General features: G+C 36.8%; 1 protein-coding gene across 6 annotated transcripts in view; it reads left to right on the top strand.

Annotated features, from left to right (window-relative positions):
• The window catches only part of NPAS3 (neuronal PAS domain protein 3), a 590,252-nt gene that overhangs the window by 538,255 nt on the left and 28,408 nt on the right, over window positions 1-23,589 (top strand). For all 6 annotated transcript variants that reach the window (XM_064713740.1, XM_064713739.1, XM_064713742.1 and 3 more), the window contains one exon: window positions 21,312-21,505. In XM_064713740.1, the coding sequence (XP_064569810.1) occupies window positions 21,312-21,505 (194 nt within the window). The remainder of the gene's footprint in view (window positions 1-21,311; window positions 21,506-23,589) is intronic.

The following is a 23,589-nucleotide window of genomic DNA, read 5'->3' as shown; positions in this document are numbered from 1 at the left end:
CTGTAGTAAAAGTCACTTTTAGGAATCTTGGTAATTGATTTCTAAAAGTCCAGTACTAGAACAAACTCACGGCCAAAATAAAGAAAAATTCATGAGCTTTATGGATGCACATCTGTAAGAAATTATCAACAGGGAAGAATAGTCGCATAACTTTAACAAAGATCTTGGGAAAAGCTGGCCAAGTTCTGCATCAGAGATCCCTGGAAGTCCTTCAGCCCTTAGTCAGGAAATACTGTGCCAGCTGGGATCATGGGCAGCAGACTTCCTGCAGGGAATCCTGGTGGAGCAGGCCCACTAAAGAGCCAGTGTCTCACACCTTCAGAGTACAACAGAGCACTGAATTTCCCATCTGTAAAATGCAAGGGCTCTTTGCTAACATCTTCCCTGGAGCTCTTGTAAGGGGATTCAGGGATACCCCCCCTGAATCAGCATACCACCTTTCATTGGGAGCAGTGTGCTAGGAACTGTCTGTGGTATGAGTCAGATTTTAGCTCTCTCAAAGGTATTCATCTCCCCGTGGGTTCAGACCTCCAGCAATGACAAAATTTTTTCATCTTTGTGAAGTAGTTGTGTCTTGATCCAAACTCTTGCTGAGCTCAGAACCACATCATCATTTTGCCTTGCTTTGAGTACTGCTGGTGAAGGTTTCCTGTAGACAGCAAATGATTGAGGTGGTCCACAAGGTGCTTAGTCAATTGTCAGAGTGGTCCCTGCCTTAGGACAATCACATAAAAGTGAAAACAGTCCAAGAATAAAATTGATTAATCATTCAGGTTGATCTAGTCAGAACTAATATTCTATCAAAAGAAATGTTGTAACAAAAAGCAGACTGATAAATTAACACATATGTATGCCTCAAAGAAACCCTGCTCTAGACAATTCTGACATGAGATGAACCTGTTTATAGTCCCTTCCTGAACTGATATAACTAGTTCTGAATTACACGTAAAGATGGAGGTAATGGCCTTTTTCCATGAATTATATTACCTTAAAAATGTAAGTGGAAAAGTGATTACATGATTAATCCTTCCTCTCTCTTTCCCTTTCATTGTTCCCTATCACTCTCCTTGAATGAGAATTTCCTATTCTTAATGGTCTTAGGCTCAGAGGTCTGCAGGAAAAGAGTTTACATTCAGTACTAGAGAGTTATTAATTTTTCAGTTAATAAATTTAAAATCTTTAAAAACAGTGAAATAAAATTCAGTCAACTGATAAAACACATGGAAAACAAATAAAAAGAAAAAACTTATCATTCCATTCACTGCAAAATTCAGAATGTATTACCATTGCAGCTGTTGTCTGAGACACATGCTGGAGAGAATTACTATTTGTTCTCCATTGAAAATGTAACTAATTTTACTTTTTTTTCAATATTTATTTTTTCATCATTAAAATATGGTTTTGTATTTAATTTTGATTTTATCTTCATTTTGGTTTTATTTTCATTTTCCTCCCTTTGAGGGTCACAGTTCTGCCCACTTAAAAGTTTTCCCAACTTCAATTTTTCTACTGTCTGACTTATTCAATCATATGTCAAAGCTAATTTTAATTCAAAATTATATTTTTCGGATCCAGTGGTAAATTTTCTACTCCTCTACAGTATCCTATTATTGTTCTGTCATGTTTACTTGCCCATCAGATTATGCTAGAATTTTCTTTGTTCAAACTTTCATGAACTGATACTGTTCTCTTGAACAAAGCTTAACTAAGAGGTTCAAGAAGCAGTCAAAGCATCAAGCAGCATCAGAGTCAGTAGCTGCCAGCTGTTTCCAGCTCATCAGCTCATCAGAGGTGCTAGGATATATATCCATGCATACTCCTCTACTGCTTTATGGAACAGCACTCTCATTAGGAGCTGTTACAGGAGTGGATAAGCAAACATGGGGAGATTGCCTTGTGCTTTTGCTGGCACTGTGGCAATCTCTGAATGTGGTATAACCAACACCTGTTGCCTCTCCATCTCCCACAAAGCTGGCAAGTAAATATCTTGAAGACCCATTAGCAGAGTTAAAGACGTCCTGAAAAACCTTCAGGCTGTCCCTTCCAGTGGACAGACTGCATAAAAATAAGTAAATTGCTATATTTCAAAAAATTGGTTTGGTAAGTTTCATGTAGACATTTGGATGGTTTGTTGCACATCTAATTTCTGCAGTTCAGTAATGGAGGATGCAAGTTTGGTTAGCTATACCTCATACATCAGTTGCATGAGATGTATCAAAATACTTTAAATAATACTTAAAACTCCAGAAAAGTGTTTTCACAAATTAGTCTTGTAGTCCTCATGAATTCTTTATTTCTTTTTTTTTGACAATGGTGTCTTTCTGCAAATTCATTTAAAATCAAACATTCTCTGAGACTGTACTCTCAGATTTGGTATTTCAAATCATAAAGTTAGAATTCTCTGATTGACAATTTTGAAGATGGAAATCTACATTTTTTGTTGAAATTTTATGCCTCTCATGGTTCTACTGCGAGTCTTTTTCATGCTATTCCTTCCTTTATTCACTTTTTTATTTTAGAAGAACTTGAGGAGTTGGGCAAGATTTGCAGACCTTAGTTGAGCACTTGAAGTGCAGGTTTTGGCAGGATTTGGATTCATTAATCCAAGAGGGCAAGAGAGTAAAATAATGTGTTGGAAAGACAAAATTACATTGGGCTCATCTTGTGATACCGTTCTCTTCGTTGAATCCAAAATTGAAAGTATTGTTTCTCATCCAAGTAAAAGATTCACCTGGAATTCAGAAACAACATGCCCCTACTCCAAAATCACTTTAAGGAGCCAATATATCATTGCAGGAAAGCACCTTCCACTTCATGGGGGCAGGAGGAGAGGATGGAGGATGAATAGGCTCATGATTGGTACATTTTTCAGACGTGGTCAGTGTTAGAGACAGATTTCATTCCCTCTTCCCAGTGAGGGAGTTCACTTGTCCCACTTTACAGCTTCACCTAAATTTTTTGCTTCCTTTTCTAATATTCTTCCCCCTTGAAATCTTTTCTGTCAAGTATTTTGCTCTGTCCCAAAAAGATATCCTGACCTTTCTCTGTAGGAAGAAAGAAAACTGCAGAATTTAGTACTTTATCACATGGCTACTGCCACACCTCTTTAATTGAGTGAAGAAGGAATAAGAAACCAACATCAGGAAGCATTATGTGAAGAGTTTTCTAAATGTCAGCACATGCATTCCCCAGACTTTTCAGCACTGGGAAGACTTAAAGGTAATTTGTCAGTGAGAAAGAACTGATCGAGAATTCACCCATGTAAATCGATGACCTTTTTGTCAAAAGGAAGTCTCTTAGCTAGTACAGATGCAGCATGACTTGAAAAAAGAACAAAATACTAATGGGCCAATCTGAATCTTGCAAAGTATCTACTCGTAGATATAAAGATATGGTTCAAGAAATAATGGTCTGCACCCAGATTAAGACTGGGTTTCATTTTGGAGCCTTGCTATGGAACTGTGAGGTTCTATTAGGAGAGCTATCTGCAAAAGCTTGGTTCACCCTCAGCATCTAAATACATTAACCAACTTTTTTTAATGTGTTCAGTGGATATGAATTCCATCATCTCAAAAAGAAAAAATCAGGGCTGAACATCTTTTTAATGGGATTTATAGCACTGTTCTAACATCTGGAAAAATTAATATATGTTAGGCATTCATTATTGCAGTAGCACTATTGAAATTAACCAGTTAGTGTTATATAAAAGGCCTTTTTAATAGCAATCTTCTGTACAAGAAAGATTCAAGCTTTGATACTGCCTCACAATGACTGCAGCTGTAGTATTCCTGACACCTGTTATCAGGATGTGTTTCTCCTCAAATATTACCTTAAATGTTTAGATGGTCTCAGAGTTGTGACTTGCTCCAAACTGAGTAAAAGGGAAATAAATTCTGTGTTCTGGAAGGAAAGAAAATATAAAATTCAGCAAGCACATATTGTTTTCTGGGAGATTTTTTATTTTCATGAATTCTATTATCAAAGTATATGGGATATAAAAAGATAATTTTATTACCAAATTAGCAGTAATTGCCTTTGACTCTGGGTTTTAGGCAACATAATTCTGAAGCCTCCTTTTTTAAAAGTCAGTGTGTGTCCAATATACCAGTGAGAGAAAACTGTGAGAATAAGATTTATTCTGATACAGAATAAAATATTCAAAATGGACAAGGAGCAGTTTCAAACCAAATCTAGTATTCTTTCAAGAGCCAAGTGTTACCGAGTCATAGAGACAGAAGATGTTTGATATACTTTCATAAGCAGCACTAATTATGTAGACATGTGAACTCATAGTGCAGAGTGAGACCCATTGTGGTGTTAATAGCAAAACTCAGTGAGTAGGATGAGAGCAATGGGGTCTCAGCAGAGAGGGAACCAGAAAATACCTCTTACTGCACATTGGGAGAATGGTGTTGTGCTCCCAGGTAGGAATGGCTACTGAAAAAAGAGGTCTTCACAGGTTTTCTTAAGTTATCCACCCATGTTTTTTATCACTGTTTACTGGTAAGGACTGGGAATATGCCTTTCACAGGAGCACAGAAAAGAACACAAAGCCAAGATTTGCTTTAGGACAGAGTGGTGCTGCTGCTTGAATCTCTGCCTCAATTCACTGTTTTATAACTGCTGCCAGTAAAAGCTTTGGCCCCCCTTCTTTTATAATTTAAGGATTGTTTTAGATGTCCAAATGCAAACACTATTAACCTCTTTATCTCTACCACTTGCAGCAGTTCACGCCTTTTGTCAAAAATATGCTGAAAAAAGACAATAGGCTCATACACTGATTTCCACATTTTTCAAACTTTCATCTTTATGTGCAGTTCTTGCCTGTGCAAAGCAGGATTTTTTTATTGGCTTTTTCCTCTTGCTTATAAATTCATTTATATTAATGAATGTACTTTTGCAACATTCATCTGAGTCTTGAAAGTGCTAACATACCAAGATATCAAGTAACTTGCCAAAGATAACAATGGCCGTTTGTGTCAGAGCCAACTGTGATTACATGCTGTACCTCATCCTCAGCCTTTCTTCCTAGTGCATGAATATTGTCAAATCATCTTTGTGTTCCAGTGCATCACACTTCATTTTCTCAGGCTGGTACTTCCTTTGTTTTGATGGTTGCCCTGAATAGACAAAATGAGATGCCAAAGAAGAAACCACTCAGACCAGATAGTGTGAAGTTTAGAACTTCCAGCAAAACAAACAACAAACAACCAAAGTTTAAAAAAAAATAAACCCAAATCAGAAAAATATTAACTCCTGCTCTCAACTGGCCTACAACTGACTGTAGAAGAGCTACTCCAAAATTCTTTTCCTTAGAAGGAAAACAAAGCACTGTACCAGCAGCAAAACCCGTTTTCCTGCCCCTTGGATTTAGCCCAGGGGAGCTTCCTGGGACTGCTGTTCCTGCCACCTTTCTGTGGGAGAAGAGCAGGGCTGGCAGCACCCACCTCCTCATCTGGCAGGTGACTTGGCTCCTTGCAAGCTTTGCTGTTCTTATATCAAAACCCCCCAGCCTCATATAGAGACCTTTCCTTTTTCCAATTTGATTAATATTTTTTCATAGCCACCGTAGATGTGTGCACCCTAAAGGCTTTGCCAACTACTCTGAAGCAATAGGTGTTATAAGTAAATGTGAAATTGGTAGGGAATCATTATTCACTGTAGCTCTTTATGTTTGATCAAAGTGTATTAGAAAATGAAAATACCCCATTTGCTGACGCAGATAGCACCAGTTTGCATCTGCTATTCACTTTCTGCATGAATGGGTGTTTGCATAAGGTTCAAGCCCATCATTTACTCAAAAGCCAAACTTATTAATCTATTTTGGTGTCATATGAAGCAACATTTTTCTGTACTTATTCTTCAGACAAATAGGAGGAAAAAAAGGCACAGAGCATTTCAGATATGTCCACCCCCAGTGTGCCATACATGAAGCCATCAGTTGAACAGGAGCCATCACATGAGGCTTTCATTCCCTCTCTTTACCTGGGGCAGTTACTCCTGGAGAGTGATCTGGACACTGATGTGCCAGTTTTACCACCTAGAACAGAAAATTGATCATGAGTGTTTCAGAGCATGTTTCCCAGAGAGGGCTGCTGTAGTGTAAATGTCATTTTTCTCTACTCTTCAGAGTGCATATTCACCACTATATAATGAAGAAAGCCATTATTGCCTATGTTTCGGATGTTTAAGGTGCTTCTGTTTCTTAGTGTTTGAGCATGCCTCTTGATTTTCCTGAAGAGTGGTGTGTGGTTGAACCTGTCTGCTTTACCCTGTGGAGAAAGCAGGATATAGATGTTTAGTGGAAAGAGTTTCTGTTCCTCCTTTTTACAGCATCATTAGGAAGCTGTCGTTCTAATAATAATAATTCCCATTTGACATCATGGAGGTAAAAAGAAATCACTGCTGACATCAAAAATGAGGTGATATTTCAGCAGTATTATTTCACTGAAGATAAAATGGAAGTCTTTATTACTCCCAATGCTTTTAAAGAAAGCTGAGCAAGGCTTATACTGACCCTAAAGCTTATATACCTTAATGCACCTCTAACCAGTATGAAATAAGAAATTTTAATTTTTACTGCTATATTTTTTGTCTGTTCCTCCTTGGAACCAAGAATTTTGTGCCTGCTTAAAGGAAAATTATCAGTATCTGAGAATAAGTGTGAAGAGCACAATTATCGTAATTTTCTCCATTACTTAAAATTTGTAAAAAATATTGCAAACAAATGAAAACACTAAGTGTATTACAAGAAGTGGTAATTTTCTTAAAAACTTCAGATTAAAGTCTCTACTGAAAATTCATGTAAATTGCATTAAGAGGTCTGAGCTCTGAAGAAGTTACTCTGAGAAGGGTTACAAGTTTTATTTCAATTTTTATGGATAAGTATTTTATTCTCTCTGAACTTCTTGTGCTCATTGCTATGTAAAGATCTTGCTATGGAAAGGACACAGACAAGGTGTGTTTCATCAGTGGTAAACAAGGTTTTTCACTTTTATTTCTGATAACACATTAGACCCTCCCATGCCCCCTTTTTTTACAGACATATTCAGTTATAATTCCTGTATTTGTATGTTTTTCCATGCTAAACCAAACAATATAGCACATCAGTGACTTCTATACATGGAAAAGAGTGTATCCTCCTAATGTTTGACAATATTTCTAAAGTTTGACATTTATTCTTTTTCTACTGATTTGTTTGTTTTCTTGCTTGTTTTAGGGGACATTTATAGAGAAATATACACTGCATAAAATTAAAACAATAGGATGCAAGGCTGGTGCCTTCAAAACTAACAGTATTACCCCCATTTAAAGGAAGTTCGAGAAATATGTGTTCTTCCCATGGCTTCATTTTACAGAGTTGGTCACATACTTGCAAATAGTTCAAGTCTCCTCTGTGTAGCAAGAAAAACCTGTTTAAAATGTTTCAGTCTTTTCACAATCAAACTCAAGGAAATTTTGCAATTAAATATGTGGTGGGATCATCACATCATTTTCTTCCAGGCAAATATGTTGATAACATAACAGTCACAGCTCATCTGCTGTTGCGTTGCTGCTTCTCAGTTATTCTCAGAAATAAGATCTGAATTCTTAGAGGCATGAAAATATTTAATAGTGATAAGCCTTTTAAAAATCAAAATTAGTAGATAGCAGTTACAGTGAAATATTAAATCTGAAATTAACTCTGCACTACCAATGTAAACAAGCCTCATTCTGTGCACAAATAATTTGGACATTTTCCCCAAGAATTTGTTGTGCAAGAGCAGAATGCTCATTTTATTTCGTGTGAACTCAGTGGTCCCTTTCCCTTTTGACATGTTTTAGAAGATCTGAGGTATTAGATAAATATTTCTCTTCTTGGAAATTGTTATCTCATTAGAATTTTCATTCATTTCTCCTTGCTGAAGTGCTCAGAAATAATTTCTTCCTAATAATCAGCGGCCTTCAGTTGTTGTGACCCTTTGCACTGTTACAAAGACCATGTTGGTTAATTGAGTCCAGCACCAGGCATAGCATTGTGCTTAGGAGATAGCTAAATGCAGAGCCCTGTTTCACTCAGCTCACAGGGCATCTCTGGGTCCAGCCTGGATCTCCCACACTCATATGTCCAGGGTTAGGAATGGCCCACTGGACACAGCTTTTCCTGAAGAAGCAAGGAGCTGATTCTCAACTCCCAAAGAGGCATTATGGGTTGTTTTCAGTCACTTTATAGTCATATGCATTCATAAATTTTTATATGGTTGGAAGATGCAGACTTTGATGGCACAAAGCTCACAGAAGTGCTTTAGATCACTGGAGCAACCACAGACAAAGTTTATGTTGACAATTTATCAGCTCTTCTCCGTCAAGGAAAATTGTTTTTTAGTGCCTGCCTATTAGCAATCACATGCATATTATGAAATTGAGTTTTGGGGAGGACAGCCTGCCATCTGTCTTTTCTGTCTTTTTTGCACAATGCATCATTCTAAAGTTAAAACTTTCTGTGCTTTAAAATGATGTAAAATATGAGATGTCTATAATAGAGACACTTGGAAAGAAAAATGTACTAAGTAGAAATGTAAATCTTTATAGACTTTAGAAACAGGGAACTGCTGATCCTATACTTTATGTTTTAGCTAAAATGCCCTCCACATTTTCCACATGACATAGTGCTGATAATTAATTAATATATATCTCAAGGAGAGTGAAAATGTTTCTTTCATAAACTCTTTCTGGTTCAGGGCGGTTTTTGTGTGAGTGAAATGGAACTGCAAATGCCTGTTGTGGAGAAAGAAAAAGATGTGTGCAGTTTCCTTTTTGTGTTCTGATATGCTAAGATTTTATCAATAATATTGTTTTCCTGTTCAAATATCTGCCTCAGAGAAAATCTGCTGTGTAGCTGTCAGGATTACACCTCTTAGAATATACCTGTGGTGATTCTGTTAAATTGATAAACACAGAGCACTCTGCTGTGTAGAAGGATTGCTGAAAATATTCCGAAGCCCTTTCATGTGTAGCAGCACTTGTATGGCAGTACGTTTATTGTGCTATAAATTCCATCACTGATTTTGGCCATTTCAAATTGATTCTGCAGTAACTGTAAGTAATGAACCTTACAGACAGAGCCAAGGAAAAAAACCCAAGCCAATAAACTTGTGCCTGTAGGAATACAAATTGTAGAGTTCATTTAGCCTCAGTTTTTATCAAATCATGCAGTGAATACCCCACAAAGCCAGAAAATGTATCCAACAAAATATACAGTGCCATAGCCCTGGCTTGCTTTAAATTTAGCTGTTAAACCAGACAGTCAATTATCCAAAGTACATGTTTGTATGAGGTGTCCTGGGGATTTCACCTGAGATTCAAGGAAGGTGCTCCACATAAGTAGATGAAAGTGGAAAAATTATACTGGAAATGACTTAAACAGGATAATAAGCCAAATCCTGAGCTGTTTTGCATGGTCAAAGCAATACCAGGTACCACTGAATTTCATAGGGGTGTAGATGGATGTGCAGTGAGCTACTAATGACTCACCAGGTCAAAGTATACCACAATCTTCAAAATTTACATGTTTCTAGCTTATTTCCCTTTCTTTACTGAAAATTTCTCCCGAGCTAACAAGATATTAATGATTCCATAGATTTTAACAGAGAATTAATGTACTTGGTAAAAATTTCCATGGCAAAGTTTTAAAATGCATCTAAAAGATGCTGTTCTAAGGTTTTCTATAGGAAACCCACTGACCTTGATTTGTTAAATTTTGTATAATTTTTCAGTCTTTTAGATCATGTCAAGTCTTATTTTACAAATAGACCGTAGGTCTAGTCCCGCTAAACCAGTGGGATGCACATGAGATTAAAGTACAGATGAATGTGCATATATGTTCTACCCTCAGTTGTTATATGAAGAGCTAACTTCAGATTTCAGTTCAAATGCAGAAAAGATTAGTTTTCTTCCACAGAGCTTTCTTACCAACATTACAGGAGAGAGAATAAAGCTCACATTTTATTTTCTGTGCAAAAATAAATAAATGTCTGGGTTAGGTTCCTACAAGCCCTGCAGCACTTCCATGCATCACAGCTTGCACGCTCATGTATCTTACAGTCTGCATTGCATGCTGAATTCATTCTGTGTGTCTTCTTGTACCTGACTGCATATTTTTCTGGACCTTTGTGCAGTCTGTGAGAGATATTAAATCCTCATTTTGAGATCAAAATGCTTGAGTCCATTCTACGCTTATATAGGCTACAAAGATATTTGTTGTCTGAGACATATTCCTTGCCTCTCTCTATAAAAAAGTCTATTTTGTCAATTTATCCACTTTACAGCAGCAGCCTAAGTGACACACAGAGCAAAAAAAGACACAGTAACTGGGGCTTTCAGTTAAACACCAAGTATGGTGAAAGCCATAATAAAATAATGAGAGTAGGGAATGCTATTTTATCTTTCACTCTGCTGGTTTGTGTTGCAATGAGGAACACTGCAAGAGAGTCCAAAATCTTGTGGTAACTAAGAGCAAAGAAACCTTGCTCATTATCTCTCCTCCCTCCTGAATAAATATTTCAGCCATCATAAATGAGTGTGACGTGAAGGGCAAGTGAGTGGCTCTCATTCCAGATGAGAAACACTTGAAGCTGAGGAACCTGTAGGTTGTTGTAAAGGTGCAGATCCTGTGACCACTGGATGATGGGGCAGGTATACCATTTATGTCTGTATGACCTAAGATTCATACTCTTAAATGAGAGATTCCCAGCCTTGCAGAGAGAAGTACTAGGTGTTCAGGCTGACTTTTGGTTGGGACTGCAGTGTGTGAAAGACAGAGCTATCCTGTTATTTTATTGAACTACACAGAAAAACTTAGCCAATTATAAGTAAAGGTTCAGTGTGGATTGACAGATGGCATGCAACACCCCTACTGTATTTCATTTATAAATATGATTGATGTAGTGGTAATTTCTTGGTAACCTGTTTTTCCAAAAAAAAGTGTTCTGAGTAGTGGGTTAGTAAAAGAAAATTAATCTCTGCATGTTAAACTTGCCAACTTTTGAATTAATTGCATGAGAATGACAATCAATTAATAAATGTTAAGCAAACAACAGAAAATCAGTGAATTAAAAATTACTAAATTGATTCCAATGCAGATAAAGCAAGAGTCTGCCATAATTCTTTGGTGTAGATTCAAGAACACGAACCTTGTCTCATCAGTTTTTCCTCCCCATTTATCCATGTTTAGCATTTAAAACAATAGTGGTTTATTATGATTTTTACAAATAAATTGCTATCTATAATCTAGCTTGCTGCATTAAGTGGATTATAGAAACAAATCATAGATAGTGGTCCATTTGTAGCTGTCAAGGAGAAGGTCAGAGCTTTGTAAAGACCATCCATCTCCAAGTGGATAAAGTTTTTTTCTTCAAAGAGAAATCTCCTTCCTGGTATGGACGGACTTTGTCTACTAATGGCAGTACATGTGGCTGCTCCTCTGGAGGGGCTGTCATGGTGTGCCCCAGCCTTCTGCAGTCTCTGTAAAGCCACTTTTGGGCTTGGGGTTTGCAGTTTCAATGCTACTTTCTTTATCAGAACCATGTGAAGCGTATATAAAACTGTTCAAATTAACACTGAGAACAGTCAGAGAGCTACTGACATTAGATCTTGGCGGACATACCAGAAGAATTTTTCCTCTCCTCTTATGATCATTCATTTTCATTATCTGGATGTGGAAGCATTATTATTTACCTACAGAATCTTTTCTGAAATTTGCAGTCAGAATTTTTATAAAATCAGCTTATATTCCTTACTGTCTATTTTCCACTTTATACTGAAAATTTTACATTTAGATTCATATAAGTGTCATTGATGTGAGGAAAGTGAAAGCATATTAATGAAGTATGGAAATTAATTTTTTTTGCCTACTCCACTCTTGCTTTTGTCACAGTTGTGGTATTTTTCAGGTTAGCCCACACATTCTGTTGTCTAAGATCTTTGGGTAGACCTTGTGTTCTGTATACAGCCAGAAAAAAATTGGGCCATGCTAGGGGTAAGCATACAAGCATTAAAATAAACAAAACAATTGCTTTTGGCTGTGGGAGCATACACCAGACACCATCAGCATAAGCAGAGGAACCTTAGCATTAAAGACATTCAAATAATTGTCCTCATCCTTCTCCATTGTGTGTCCCTGCTTTACCATGTGCAAAATTCATTGATATATTTCTACCCGTTTAGCCACAAAAGTAGGAAGAGTAAATGTAATTTTTTTATTAACTTCAGAATGAGCTCTGGGGCTGCAACCACAGGTGGAGAGCTTGAGCAGAACATAAACATTCCTGTCTTAATCAAGGGTGGCTTGGGGAATCCATTTCTGTCTTTACAGACAACAGCATTTTCTGTATCTTTTTCTCTGTGTGGGGGAAAATACATTAATATCAGATATTTTGTTTTATCTAGTCCTTTCTCACTTATCAAGTCCTTGCAGAGAATCACCTAAGGTAATTGTTGGGCTGCTAAGAGCTACATCAAACAAAACAGTAGGAAAAAAAAAACCTAAAAGAATCTCTTTATTTCTCCATGCAAAGAAAGAAATAAAGAAAATACATCTGAAGTATACTTATTTTTAGCTGTCTTTAGTGCAACAAGATTTGGTTGCCCTAACATACAGAGCTGAAACTAACTTTTTTGAACATTTTCACCCTTTCTGTTTCAGAATGATGCAGCCATTTCCCCCCATCTCCCAATACTCTGATAAACTGCATTGGAACCAATGCAACAAAAGTCCTTTTTTAGGTTTAAATTTCACTGCTGGCAAAAGCAACAGAGTTCTGGAATAGTGAATTTCAAGAGAGTTTGCTCATGGGCAGGGACAACTATTCCTTTACTGGAACCCTGCACACTTCAATAGCTAAATGCTTTCAACTTTTTTTAAACAGTATTAAGGAAAAAATATCCTCAAGGCATTATTTTTAAAGGGAACTTCAAACATTCCATGAAGAAAAAAAAAAATGCAACATATTTGAACACCAAGGGATTTGAAGTGGCAAATCTGTTAAAGCGAACTGATCTTTTGAGTTTCAGGGTTAAATAAGTATTGACCACGAATTAGAGATGCAGACTACTGAAAATTCTGAGACATTTCCGATTCCTAACCTGACCAGCAGTAGCCCAATTCTATAAGAAATCCTATATAAATAATTATGTTAGTAATTGGTTTTAAATTAAATATATTTCATTTTTTCCTCTGAGTTCAACAAAATCCTTTATAACATTTACAAGAAGTGCAAGAAAATCCCAGGTTCTTAATCTTTTTTACTACACAGACTTAATTTTGCAGTAACTCAATATTAAAAATTTTAGAGTTTATATTTTAAAGCAGCTGTGAAGCAAACAGATATGCAAGGGTAAATCTGCTCATCTTGAATCCTTCTGCAAATGGTCTGCTCTGGAGGTCATATCAAAGAGATTCTTTTTCCAGCTTAAACCTGTCTTTTCTAAATAGATCTCAACCTGATCTCATTTAATGCATTGATGTCTGGTTTCTAAGTCATTATATTTGCTGTATTACATATCAAAAGGACTCTTGAGAAATTCCCCCGAATTGATAATTCTAATTTCTTATGTATAGCTACTCTATATTCACTCTGAGGACAGCTGTATTGTATGCTAAACCACGAATTGTAAAAATTGATCCCTTTGTATGTAGGTTTGTATTAAATTGAGATACTCTATTTTTTTCCTGTTTGTTGCCACACATGGGTTCCTGGTGTCAGTTTGTATTTGGCTGTTTGAGCATATTAAAGTTTTGCTAGTGCTTATGATGTTCTTGCCAAGAGCGCTCTTGCAGCAATCTGCACTAGAACAGTCTTTGTGCCAATTACTTCAAAAAGTATTCAGTTATAAACCCAATTTTTATGGCTACTTTTTCTACTTTTTCAGGTTGCTGTGTGTTGATTTCATTTAATTTCTTTTTTTTTCCATTTTTTTAATGTTGATCTTCAAATGCTTTTAAGCTTTGCATTATGAAAAGACAATACAATGTTGATAGAGTTTTTAATAAGATATCTATTAAAGGTTCAAAGGTATTAAAATTAAACCTAATAATTTAAATTAATAATATTGCATATATTTAAAGGATGCTGTTTAAAAGTGGAAAATTTGGAGTTCTTATTGCAGGAGCATAATATGAAAATAAATCTTTGCAGTGACATAAAGCAAAATAACTGAAAAATTATAATGTGCTGAACTGAAAAAATATAATTATTAACTCAACACAGTATTTCTTGAGTTTATATTATAAAGCTGATTTCAGGAGTGTCAGCTCTGCAACATCTTTTGTTTAGGGAAAAGCAGCTTGCTAATCCATTGTAATTAATGAAAAATCACAACACAGGAAAAGATGTCCTATCATTAACATATTTTACAATACAAATGTGCTTTTGAAAGGACAGACTTGATCATGCAACTTCTACTATTGCAATGTACACCAGTGCAAGACTGCACCTCAGAATTCTGACATGAGAGCCATCATGGCAATACGGACAGATATGTGCCCATATACAGCCCAGAATACTCTACTATGTGCTGAAGAGTAACTGCTTATCTAGTATCCCAAATAAAAAAATGTACGTGTCATATAGCAGAATGAAAAAGCCATAAATGTAGGATCTAATAATGTTAATCTAAAGGATCCATAAATACTTGAGGAACCTCTGATCATTTCCCAGTCTGTTAAGATTTGATAACTCTTGAAAAACATTTGTGCACTTTTGAAAATGCTTTTGTTTTGTTCTTTGGATGACAGCTTTAGGAGCTGTTTATCACACAACAGTCTTCCATTATTCTCACAGAGTATTCTTAAGATAGCCTTAGCCTAACCAGTGTAACTTGGGCAATCTCATGTTCTTGTTTTACCTTTGCTCTTTTTTGGAGATTTAGAAAGCTGTCCCCATTACCTTCTCTTTCGTTCATTATCCAGACAGAGGTAAGTGGGAGATAAACCTTCTGCATGCTGAGGTTGAGAAACAAGCAGTTTGTTTTATGTATGCTCAAAACAGTAACTTTAGCACAGAAGAGACCTGTTCTCTGTAGTGTACTTGAAATGGAAGTGAATGTAAGTGACTGTGGCTATTGTGCTTGCTGCTGATCTCAAGATTCCCCATATGCAATCAATAATATTCTACTCAGGTCATTTTAGGGATTCAGCAAGTGCTTTGAACTGAGCCTACCACACTGGGTTGTTTCTCACATGATGCTTGTCTTTAAGCACCAATAAGTTTGAGGTCTCATAAGGATACTTTTTTTTATACCCTCAGGATTAGCCAGAATTCTGCCTGTGACTATTTTAAGCAGTAGAATAGGTTTTGAATCTTATTATTTGAGAGAGTGATAACAGAGGAAAGATGGGAAAAGCCTAAAGTGTCTCCAAAAACTAGTATTGACTTTTTAGCAATAAAATACGTCCTGAGACCAAATATGCTGTTTAAATGTAAATACCATTTCCATTTTCAGACTGTCTTTTGCAGGTGTATTTGAAGGGATTTAAAATGTACTTGTAGATGGGAAAGAGGCTATTGACCTTGAAACTATGTATGTGTTAGGAATAATGTTCCCCCTCCTTGAAATCCAACTCGTATTCTTTTGAATGGGTGCTCAAGACCACAGCTCTGAACAGAGGTTTCACATGGCATTCATTGCCTAACTCAATCAAGACTGACTGCAAAGCTGTTTCTCAGGAGTCATAGAATATATTGCCTTGTCTTATTTTCATCCACCATGGTTCTGAATGTAACAGTGACAGCTGCACTAAGTACTACTTTTCTTAGTTCTGGTGCAGACTTGATATAATAGGACAAGGTTGGTGTGTAGACACAATGCTCTTTATTAAATGGACTACTGTAGTTGAAAAAAAGACCCCAGATATACAGGGTTTTCAGCATACAAGCATTTTTTCGAGGCTAAAACTGAAGTAACAAATTTTTGAATCAAGTGAGTGTTAAGAACAATTACTGTAAGTAGACAGGTTATTTGGTTATGTTGTCCAAGAGAAAAGATAGATGATGCTTATGAGGTTGGAGATGGCTGATGTTAACAAGGGAAAATGATAAAATGGTTATTTCATAGATTAAAAGAGATAGCAAGTCTAGCATTGATTCAACAGGAACATACATCTACAAACTATACTTGACACAATGGATGGATCCCATCATGTAAAGTGCACATGGCAAGCCCAATGTGTCCTCTATGTATTAAGCTAAGTATACACAATAGAGACTTGATTGGCCTGTGTACAGCAAGTTGGATGCATTTGGGACATCTCAGGCTTGCTGCACATGTGGGGTGATCCAACATATTACAGTTGTAGTGGCTCGTTCCTTTTCAACACCAAAATGTCATGCTCCATGGGATCTCCTGTTAGTAATACTGTAGTGGTTGCAGAAATGCAGTAAGCCTGAGAAGGGGATGATGAAGTATTACAGGACCTGCAGACTCAAAGCCTTACTGGACCTCTCATTTCCCAGCTACTGCTGAATGATAAATATAAGCCAATCATGTCTTCTCCCAAAGCTTTCATGAAGACTGGGAGAGCAGGCTTTTATCTCAGTTGAGGGTGGGGCTGTGGAACCACAGAAACAAACAATTTCTGACCATGAGAAAACATAAGCAAGTAGAAATGTTGTAGTGATTGCAGTGTGACATGAGCAGGAAGGAAGAGAAGTGTGGTAAATAAAGAAACCTATACTGAATGGTTGTATTTTTATGTCAGAAAAGGAAAAACTTTCAGATGCCATTGTATAAACTCCCAGTGCGACACTGGGCTCTGTATTCTTCATAGTCCAGAGGAAATTCTGCTTCCAAATATTCACTCTTACTTTAGAAATCACCTGAAACCATGTAGGAATTCATCACCTTGCAGAGTGTAAAAACATTTGTCTCACTGGTGTCACAGACAGGTTTTGAGATGCATGGATGTGTATCAGTGAGTGAAGGAACACACAACTCTTTGAAGGAAAAATGAGAGGCTGTGGGTATAGTTTGTAAGATATTTCTTCGGCCAATTTCATCAGTTTAAATTGATTGTGTTTTAAAGATTTAGATGTTGATTTTGGAAGTATAAACTAACATATTTGAGAGACCAAAACAAATATACATATATACATATATGTATGCTTCAGAAACAGTTGTTTCTGTAAAAGGGGAATAAATGTGTGTGTGAATTGTTTATAAAATAGCTAAATACCTAGGTGCACACACTAAATACATTTGGGTGTTTTCATATGTGATTGTTTTCTAAAAAAATTATTCTACACAATAATTTTAAGACTTCAAATTTAATGTCTCATTAAATGAGCTGGAGGGACAGCTTCTGCTAGTGCTGTGGTTTCACACACACAATAAATTGGCATAATCATTTACACAGAGAACAAAAGAAGTAGTTTAGAAATTTGTTTCAAAATGAAGTTTAAGTTTTGAAGCACACAGAGACATTTGAAAGGTGAAATTCACAGATTTTTCATACTTGCAGGTTTTTATAGCCTCTGGTAATGCATGTCCTTACTCTGACATCACATGTATGTGAAAAAATGGATGTAATATTTAAAGATATCTTTTGACAAAGAAAGTATTTCCATCTTCAGAGGTGAGATTTAGCTTTAAAGGATGATGTGCAGGTTCCAGATGTGTTTTTCTATTGCTGGGCTTTACTTTCCCTAAGTATTGACAGAGGGAAGGTTTTATCAAGGTCTTTGTGATGTGCTTGTTTATAATGAGTAGACATTAGTAGAGCACATCTAAGAGCATATCACTAACAGATGACTAAAGAGAGCATATGGCAGGGAAAAGAAATATATATTTGTCCAACCAGTGTGGCTTGTTAACACTCCCACACTCATAAACTCATGTGTTTACATGTACTTACAATATTTTGCAAATCCGTTTTCTAATCAGCTAAAAATAAAAGCCAAATTATTTTTTTCCCAATATTAGTGTGTTAGGCAAAGTTGATTTAGGTTTTTTGCTTTAAACAAAGCAATTAAGCAGTTCATAAGATTTTTACAGTATTTGTTTTGCTTCAGCATTACGTCTTTACAGCATATGTGTTATTTTAATTTCTCAGTGTTTAAAGTTTTGGTTTTGCAAAATGCTTTTTCTTCACCCAACTGCCTATCCAAGGTTGTACTACAAGCAATAATATAGATCAGAATAAGCAAAATTCTGGTCTCGATCAAGTCACATGGCTTATTTCAACCATAAGACTTCCCTGGGCTTCTGTAGTATGAATCATAAAATGATAGTTATACCTACTAATAAACAGTTTGTAAGCAAGAAATTTCTGGACAGTTAACCCAGTCCAGCTCCCAGCAACATAAAAAAGGAGTCTTGTAATTACTTTAATTCTGAAGGTGGATGAAGAAATTATGGGGAAATCTACACAGCTCTTGACATACAAAGTTTCTGATGATCCTGTGATCAGGAGTATTCACCCACCTTTTTGAAATAGACAGAACACAGTATCACTGTCTTCTCTTGCTGTGACATCTAAATGTGCCTGTCTATTCATATGGCACTAGTAGAAAGAAGATAGAGTTTAAAGATTGATTAGGACTAACTTTTCAGAAGGAAGCATTTATAAAGGCAACTGCACAGAAGAGCTGTGTTTACTTTTTATTTTCAGGAAATTCCTAGCAAATTCTAACTATATATTTACATCTGGAGCCAAGTATTGTCCTTCATAAAATAGTTTATTGTTGCAATTTAGCTTCATTAAAGTCATAATGCTGCTTTAGGATATGATAGACTAGTGCTGAATTATAAAGAGATTAATTTTAGCTACAGGAGATAATTGACCCTATAATTCCTATCACCCCTAATCCCAGTTCAAATGAACCAGTGTTAAAAGTGGCAATACTCACAATATAGACAAGGTCATGACAGTTAGAATTGTTTTTTACTACCAATTATATTTTCCCACTTGGTGCATTTGACTAATGTTGTCATAGAAGAGGATTTCAGGCATGGAAATACAGAATAGAGGCACACAGGCACTGCAACTGGTGGGTAGTTTGCTGTACCTTTCCCAGTGTAGAGAATCAGAATGAAATTGAGTGCTGACCCCTAAAATTTTACTTCATATGGGAATTGTGAACATGTTTTGGTCCATGGTGGAATTAGGAACATGCTAAATAATTTGTATCTGGAAGCAAATTCTCTTGAAATTCAACAATGTTAATATATGGTGGTCCTAGCAGGTTTGGAACTGTCTCTTGGGCAATACTACATCTGAAGTATATTTCAGATGAAGTATCAGGAAAAAAGTGAGGTACTGCCTGAATAGACAGTTGTTCAAAAACAAATCATTTTGATATTTAGCTGCAAATGACATGAAGGTTTAGAAAAATACAAAGATATATATATATGTGATATAGCTTAAAAATTCCCTGAAGTGTTCATGCCAACTTCAAACATATTAGCATAAGGACTCATACGAAAAAAACAACAGAAAAATTATACTTTTGCATAGCACGTTCAGGATAAGATAAATTTTCACAATTTTACCAGTTATCCATCAGCATTTTTCCAAGCATTTACAGATTTGAGTTTTTCAATAAGCTGAAACTGCATGATAAAGAGACAGATAATGATAAAAAGGAGATGTATATGCAAGCCTAGCTCGAAGGAGCAAAATATACTATTACTGTCCCTCCTGTGAAGTTAATCCTATTTCTTTTAGCTATTTCTTATTAGTTAATGAGGTTTTAAGAAAAAGAAATAATTAAAGTGGGTTTGAAATGCTGTTTTTGCATCTTTGCCTTTAGGAACTTTTTCAAATATTCATAGAATAGTTTGCCCTTGAAAGGTGCATTAAGTGTGAGTTTAGGCAATAGTTACTTTAAACATGGGTGGTCAGAAACCTGTAACTGAAATGGCCATACACAGCAGCTAATCACTTTCCTCATTCAGATTCACCACACTGGCTAGGCTCAAAATGCGAAATAGTGGTGAAAGGAGATGTTTCAATGATTAGATAAAAAATAAAAGAAACAAATTTCAAGTCTTACATTACAGATTTACTAGCATTAATTGGATTTTAATTTGGATGCACTTTGTGATTTGCAATCTTAAAAATTACAAATTTTCTTCTCTCTCACTTTCTACTATCAATCTCAGATCAGAAGTAAAGGGCTTGTCTTCTATCTTTGTGAGATGAGTATCAGTACAATTATTACCACATTTTTGTCACCTCCTCCTGTGACCCAGGAATCAACCAATTTCTCTGTTGACCTCTGGGTAGGGAGTCTGGGATGACAGAAAAGGGGCCCTCATCTCCTGGAAGTGTTCTCTTGATGTTGATGATATACTACATTCTGAGGATGAAAATCTGTGGCAGCCAGCAACTGCCAATTCCTGTGCATCTCTTATCCATGAGTACCGGAACTGCAGTTTGCATTTTCATTTCGATATTCTGTATTTATATTATTTTACTGGATAAAACAACCCCTTTATTTATACACAGAACTCCTGAAGGAGTGAAACTGGAAGTGGTGAGTAATTCTCTTCCCAGAGATTCAGTTTTCTATTTCAGGCAGTGCTCTTAGAAGGGGGATGCAGTTCTTATGGATGCTATTGCATCTGAGCATCTTCTGGTATTACCTTGTGCTTATGGAAGAAAACTGCCACCCCCAGAGCTCTCCATGCATGCCTGGTGCACTAGGCAAAGGCATTACACATCTACCAACTCTTTAAATGTTTTAATGTGGATGCAGAAAGACCATCCTGCACCTGATCTCACAGATCACCTGTAGGCAGTTGCTTCTCAATTTGCCAACCACAAAGAAGAAATTCAAGGAATTGAACAGTGTTTCCATGGTGTAGGTGACTATCAACTCAATGAAATTCATTATGTTTCCAAACTGCTGGTCTTTCTTATATCATATTCAATTTCCAAATACTATAAAATGGTTACTTTATTAATTTTCAGCTTCATTATTTCAGTTTTATCTGACTCTCTTTTTTATTTAATTTCTACTTCATTGTTGTTGTCTTCTTTCTTTGTGTAACAAACACCACAGCAAAAATCAACACCACAGGTTGTTGGGTTGTTAGGTTTTTATTTGATGAATGTGAAGCATTTTCCTGTTATGTTTTTTTTTTTCCATGAGGACATATAGGGCATCTTGACAGCCAATATTAATAAGCTTAACAATGATGCTGGCAGTTAGCTGGTACAATTTTAGGCAGTGTTAAGTAATCTGTGGGGAACAGTAAAATTATCCTTTAAAAGAAACTGATGTCACAGCTGCACTCAAAATTCACTGGTATTTTTTATTGGTTTTGTTTTCCAGGTGATTCATATAACAGGCCGGTTACGTCTGAGAGTGTCGCTGTCACATGGACGGACAGTGCCCAGCCAAATCATGGGACTTGTTGTTGTTGCTCATGCTTTGCCACCTCCTACAATTAATGAAGTCAGGATTGACTGCCACATGTTTGTCACTCGTGTGAATATGGACCTCAATATCATTTACTGTGAAAATAGGTACGGCTTTTAGATCCTTTACTTCTTTGTTCCATGGGCTTGGCAAGAAGTTTTAAAGTTTTTGACTTTTGCAATGTCATCTTGGTGGTGTAGGAGAACACTGAATTCACTCTCATCATTGCTATCTTCATTTTCATTACATTCTAAAAAGATAAAAGGTAAATTTAAAACTGTAATTTGCAGGATGTCTTGTAGAATAAGGGAAGATACACCAGGAAATATTCCTCTAAGTTTTCTCTGCTTTTTACAGTCTTTCACCGTCCCTCTCACAGGCAAGATTTGGGACTAGACAGACGTTGGTCTGACCTGTATGCCTGTCCTTATGCTCCTCCATCCTCCCCTCCACAAGTTTTTCGGTCTGAAGTTTTAAAGTTTTCCATTTTTGAACTAATTTGCAGATTACAGCTATCATGCTCGGTGTTTAACGGAACGGAAGCACAGATGGCCTAGATAGTAGGCTAGAGAGGTGGGATCTGTTGCAGTTAGAGGTGGGAAAACTGTAGAATAAAATTGGTTAAGGGCATACTGGGAAAGGCAGCAGTGAAATGGGAACAGGTGATGAAGAGTTGGTTGGGGGAGGCTGTGTTCTGTGTGATAGTGATGAGTGATCTGGGAAGGGGAAAGAGAGGATTTAAATTCAGCTCCTGCTCCCTGGGGGCTGGGTGTCTGTGGTGCTGGGTGCTCTGCACAGCGACCTGTGAGGGCAGGACATGGCAGGCAGGGCCCATCCACCACCCCAGAGGGGAGCTGGGGCACAGGGGCAGCTCCAGCCCCTGGCATTGGGCATCTCCTGAGGACAGGCAGTGGAAAGGGCTGGGGTCGGGACAGGAGGGCCGATGGCCAGGCAGGGTTGTGGGGAGCTGGGCAGTGACTGCCATGGAGCTGCCATGGGGGCCTGGGCCGTGCCTGGGGTGGGGGGAAAGCTGGGAAGCAGAGGGGCTGATCAAAACCATTAAGACCTCAGAGTCCTGATTTTGAAAAATCAAAATATTTGATTTTTCAGAGGGAATAGGTATTCAGAGTGAAAATATCTGAGAAGGAAATTACACGTAGTAAGTTTGGATCCTTTGATGGAAGTCCAAGGTATAGGGAAAAGGTTGGAAAGGAAGAATGAAGGTAATGCAGCCAAAATAAATTTTGTGAAGGGGACATCATCAAAAAGTGGAAGAAACGAGGTGGCTACTGCAAGCTTTTCTTGTGACAGCAACGATGGCTGGAAACTCTGATATGAACAATCATAATTGCTCAATTATAGTGGAATACCTGTGATCAGGATAGCACATCAATATAAAGTTTTATTAAAAAGGATACTCAACTGTTTTGTTGAATCAGGATCTTAAACAACTTAAAATAATATTGGATTTCAATTATGAGGTTGTCTTTGCTGCCACATTGCTGTACTGCTGGAATGCTTTTTAAAATACTACTTGGCTATTAGAGAGAACACTTCATCTGTACTTCCAGATCATTGTCTAAAAGTGAATATATTATTCTCATTTTTACGCTTGGAAAAACTGCTTCATGGAAAGTGGTTTGCACAGTCACAGAAAAAGTGGACAATGGCATTAAAGCTTGGGCTTTTTGCCTGAGACTCTAGCCAGTGACTATCCAGATGCTGGCAAAAGAGCTTTGGGGGTTAGGAATAGGATCTAGAACAAAACTTTTCCCTAAGTCTTTGATTTCACTGTGACCTACCTAGGTAGTAATGGAAAGCTGCTACCACTGCAGAGTTTTTCAAAGGCCTCTGTGAAGTGAGTTGCTGGTATCTATCCAGTTCCTAATGAACAAATTCCCTTTTAACAAAATCACCTGCACTTACTGCTGCCTTTATTGGCAACCTCCATTAAAAAAGCCAGGAATCAAATAGATGTGAAAAATGAACTGTTCCATCAGGTCAAGAATGATATGAACTTTTAGGCCAAATTAGGATGATTTATGCTTTCTCTGCTGTGAGTTTGGCATTTTTATGAGCCCTAAATTGTATATGTGGGGTTTTTTTAATTAAACATTTTTCTCAAACCATCCTTTTATACTCATGTAGCAATAAAACTTCCAAATGCCTGAGAAAGACATCACTAAAAACT

This window comes from Zonotrichia leucophrys, chromosome 5 (assembly GCF_028769735.1).
Source record: "Zonotrichia leucophrys gambelii isolate GWCS_2022_RI chromosome 5, RI_Zleu_2.0, whole genome shotgun sequence".
Lineage (NCBI taxonomy): Eukaryota > Metazoa > Chordata > Aves > Passeriformes > Passerellidae > Zonotrichia > Zonotrichia leucophrys.
The sequence above is the reverse complement of the archived record's forward strand: the minus strand, read 5'-3'. Positions and strand labels throughout refer to the sequence as shown.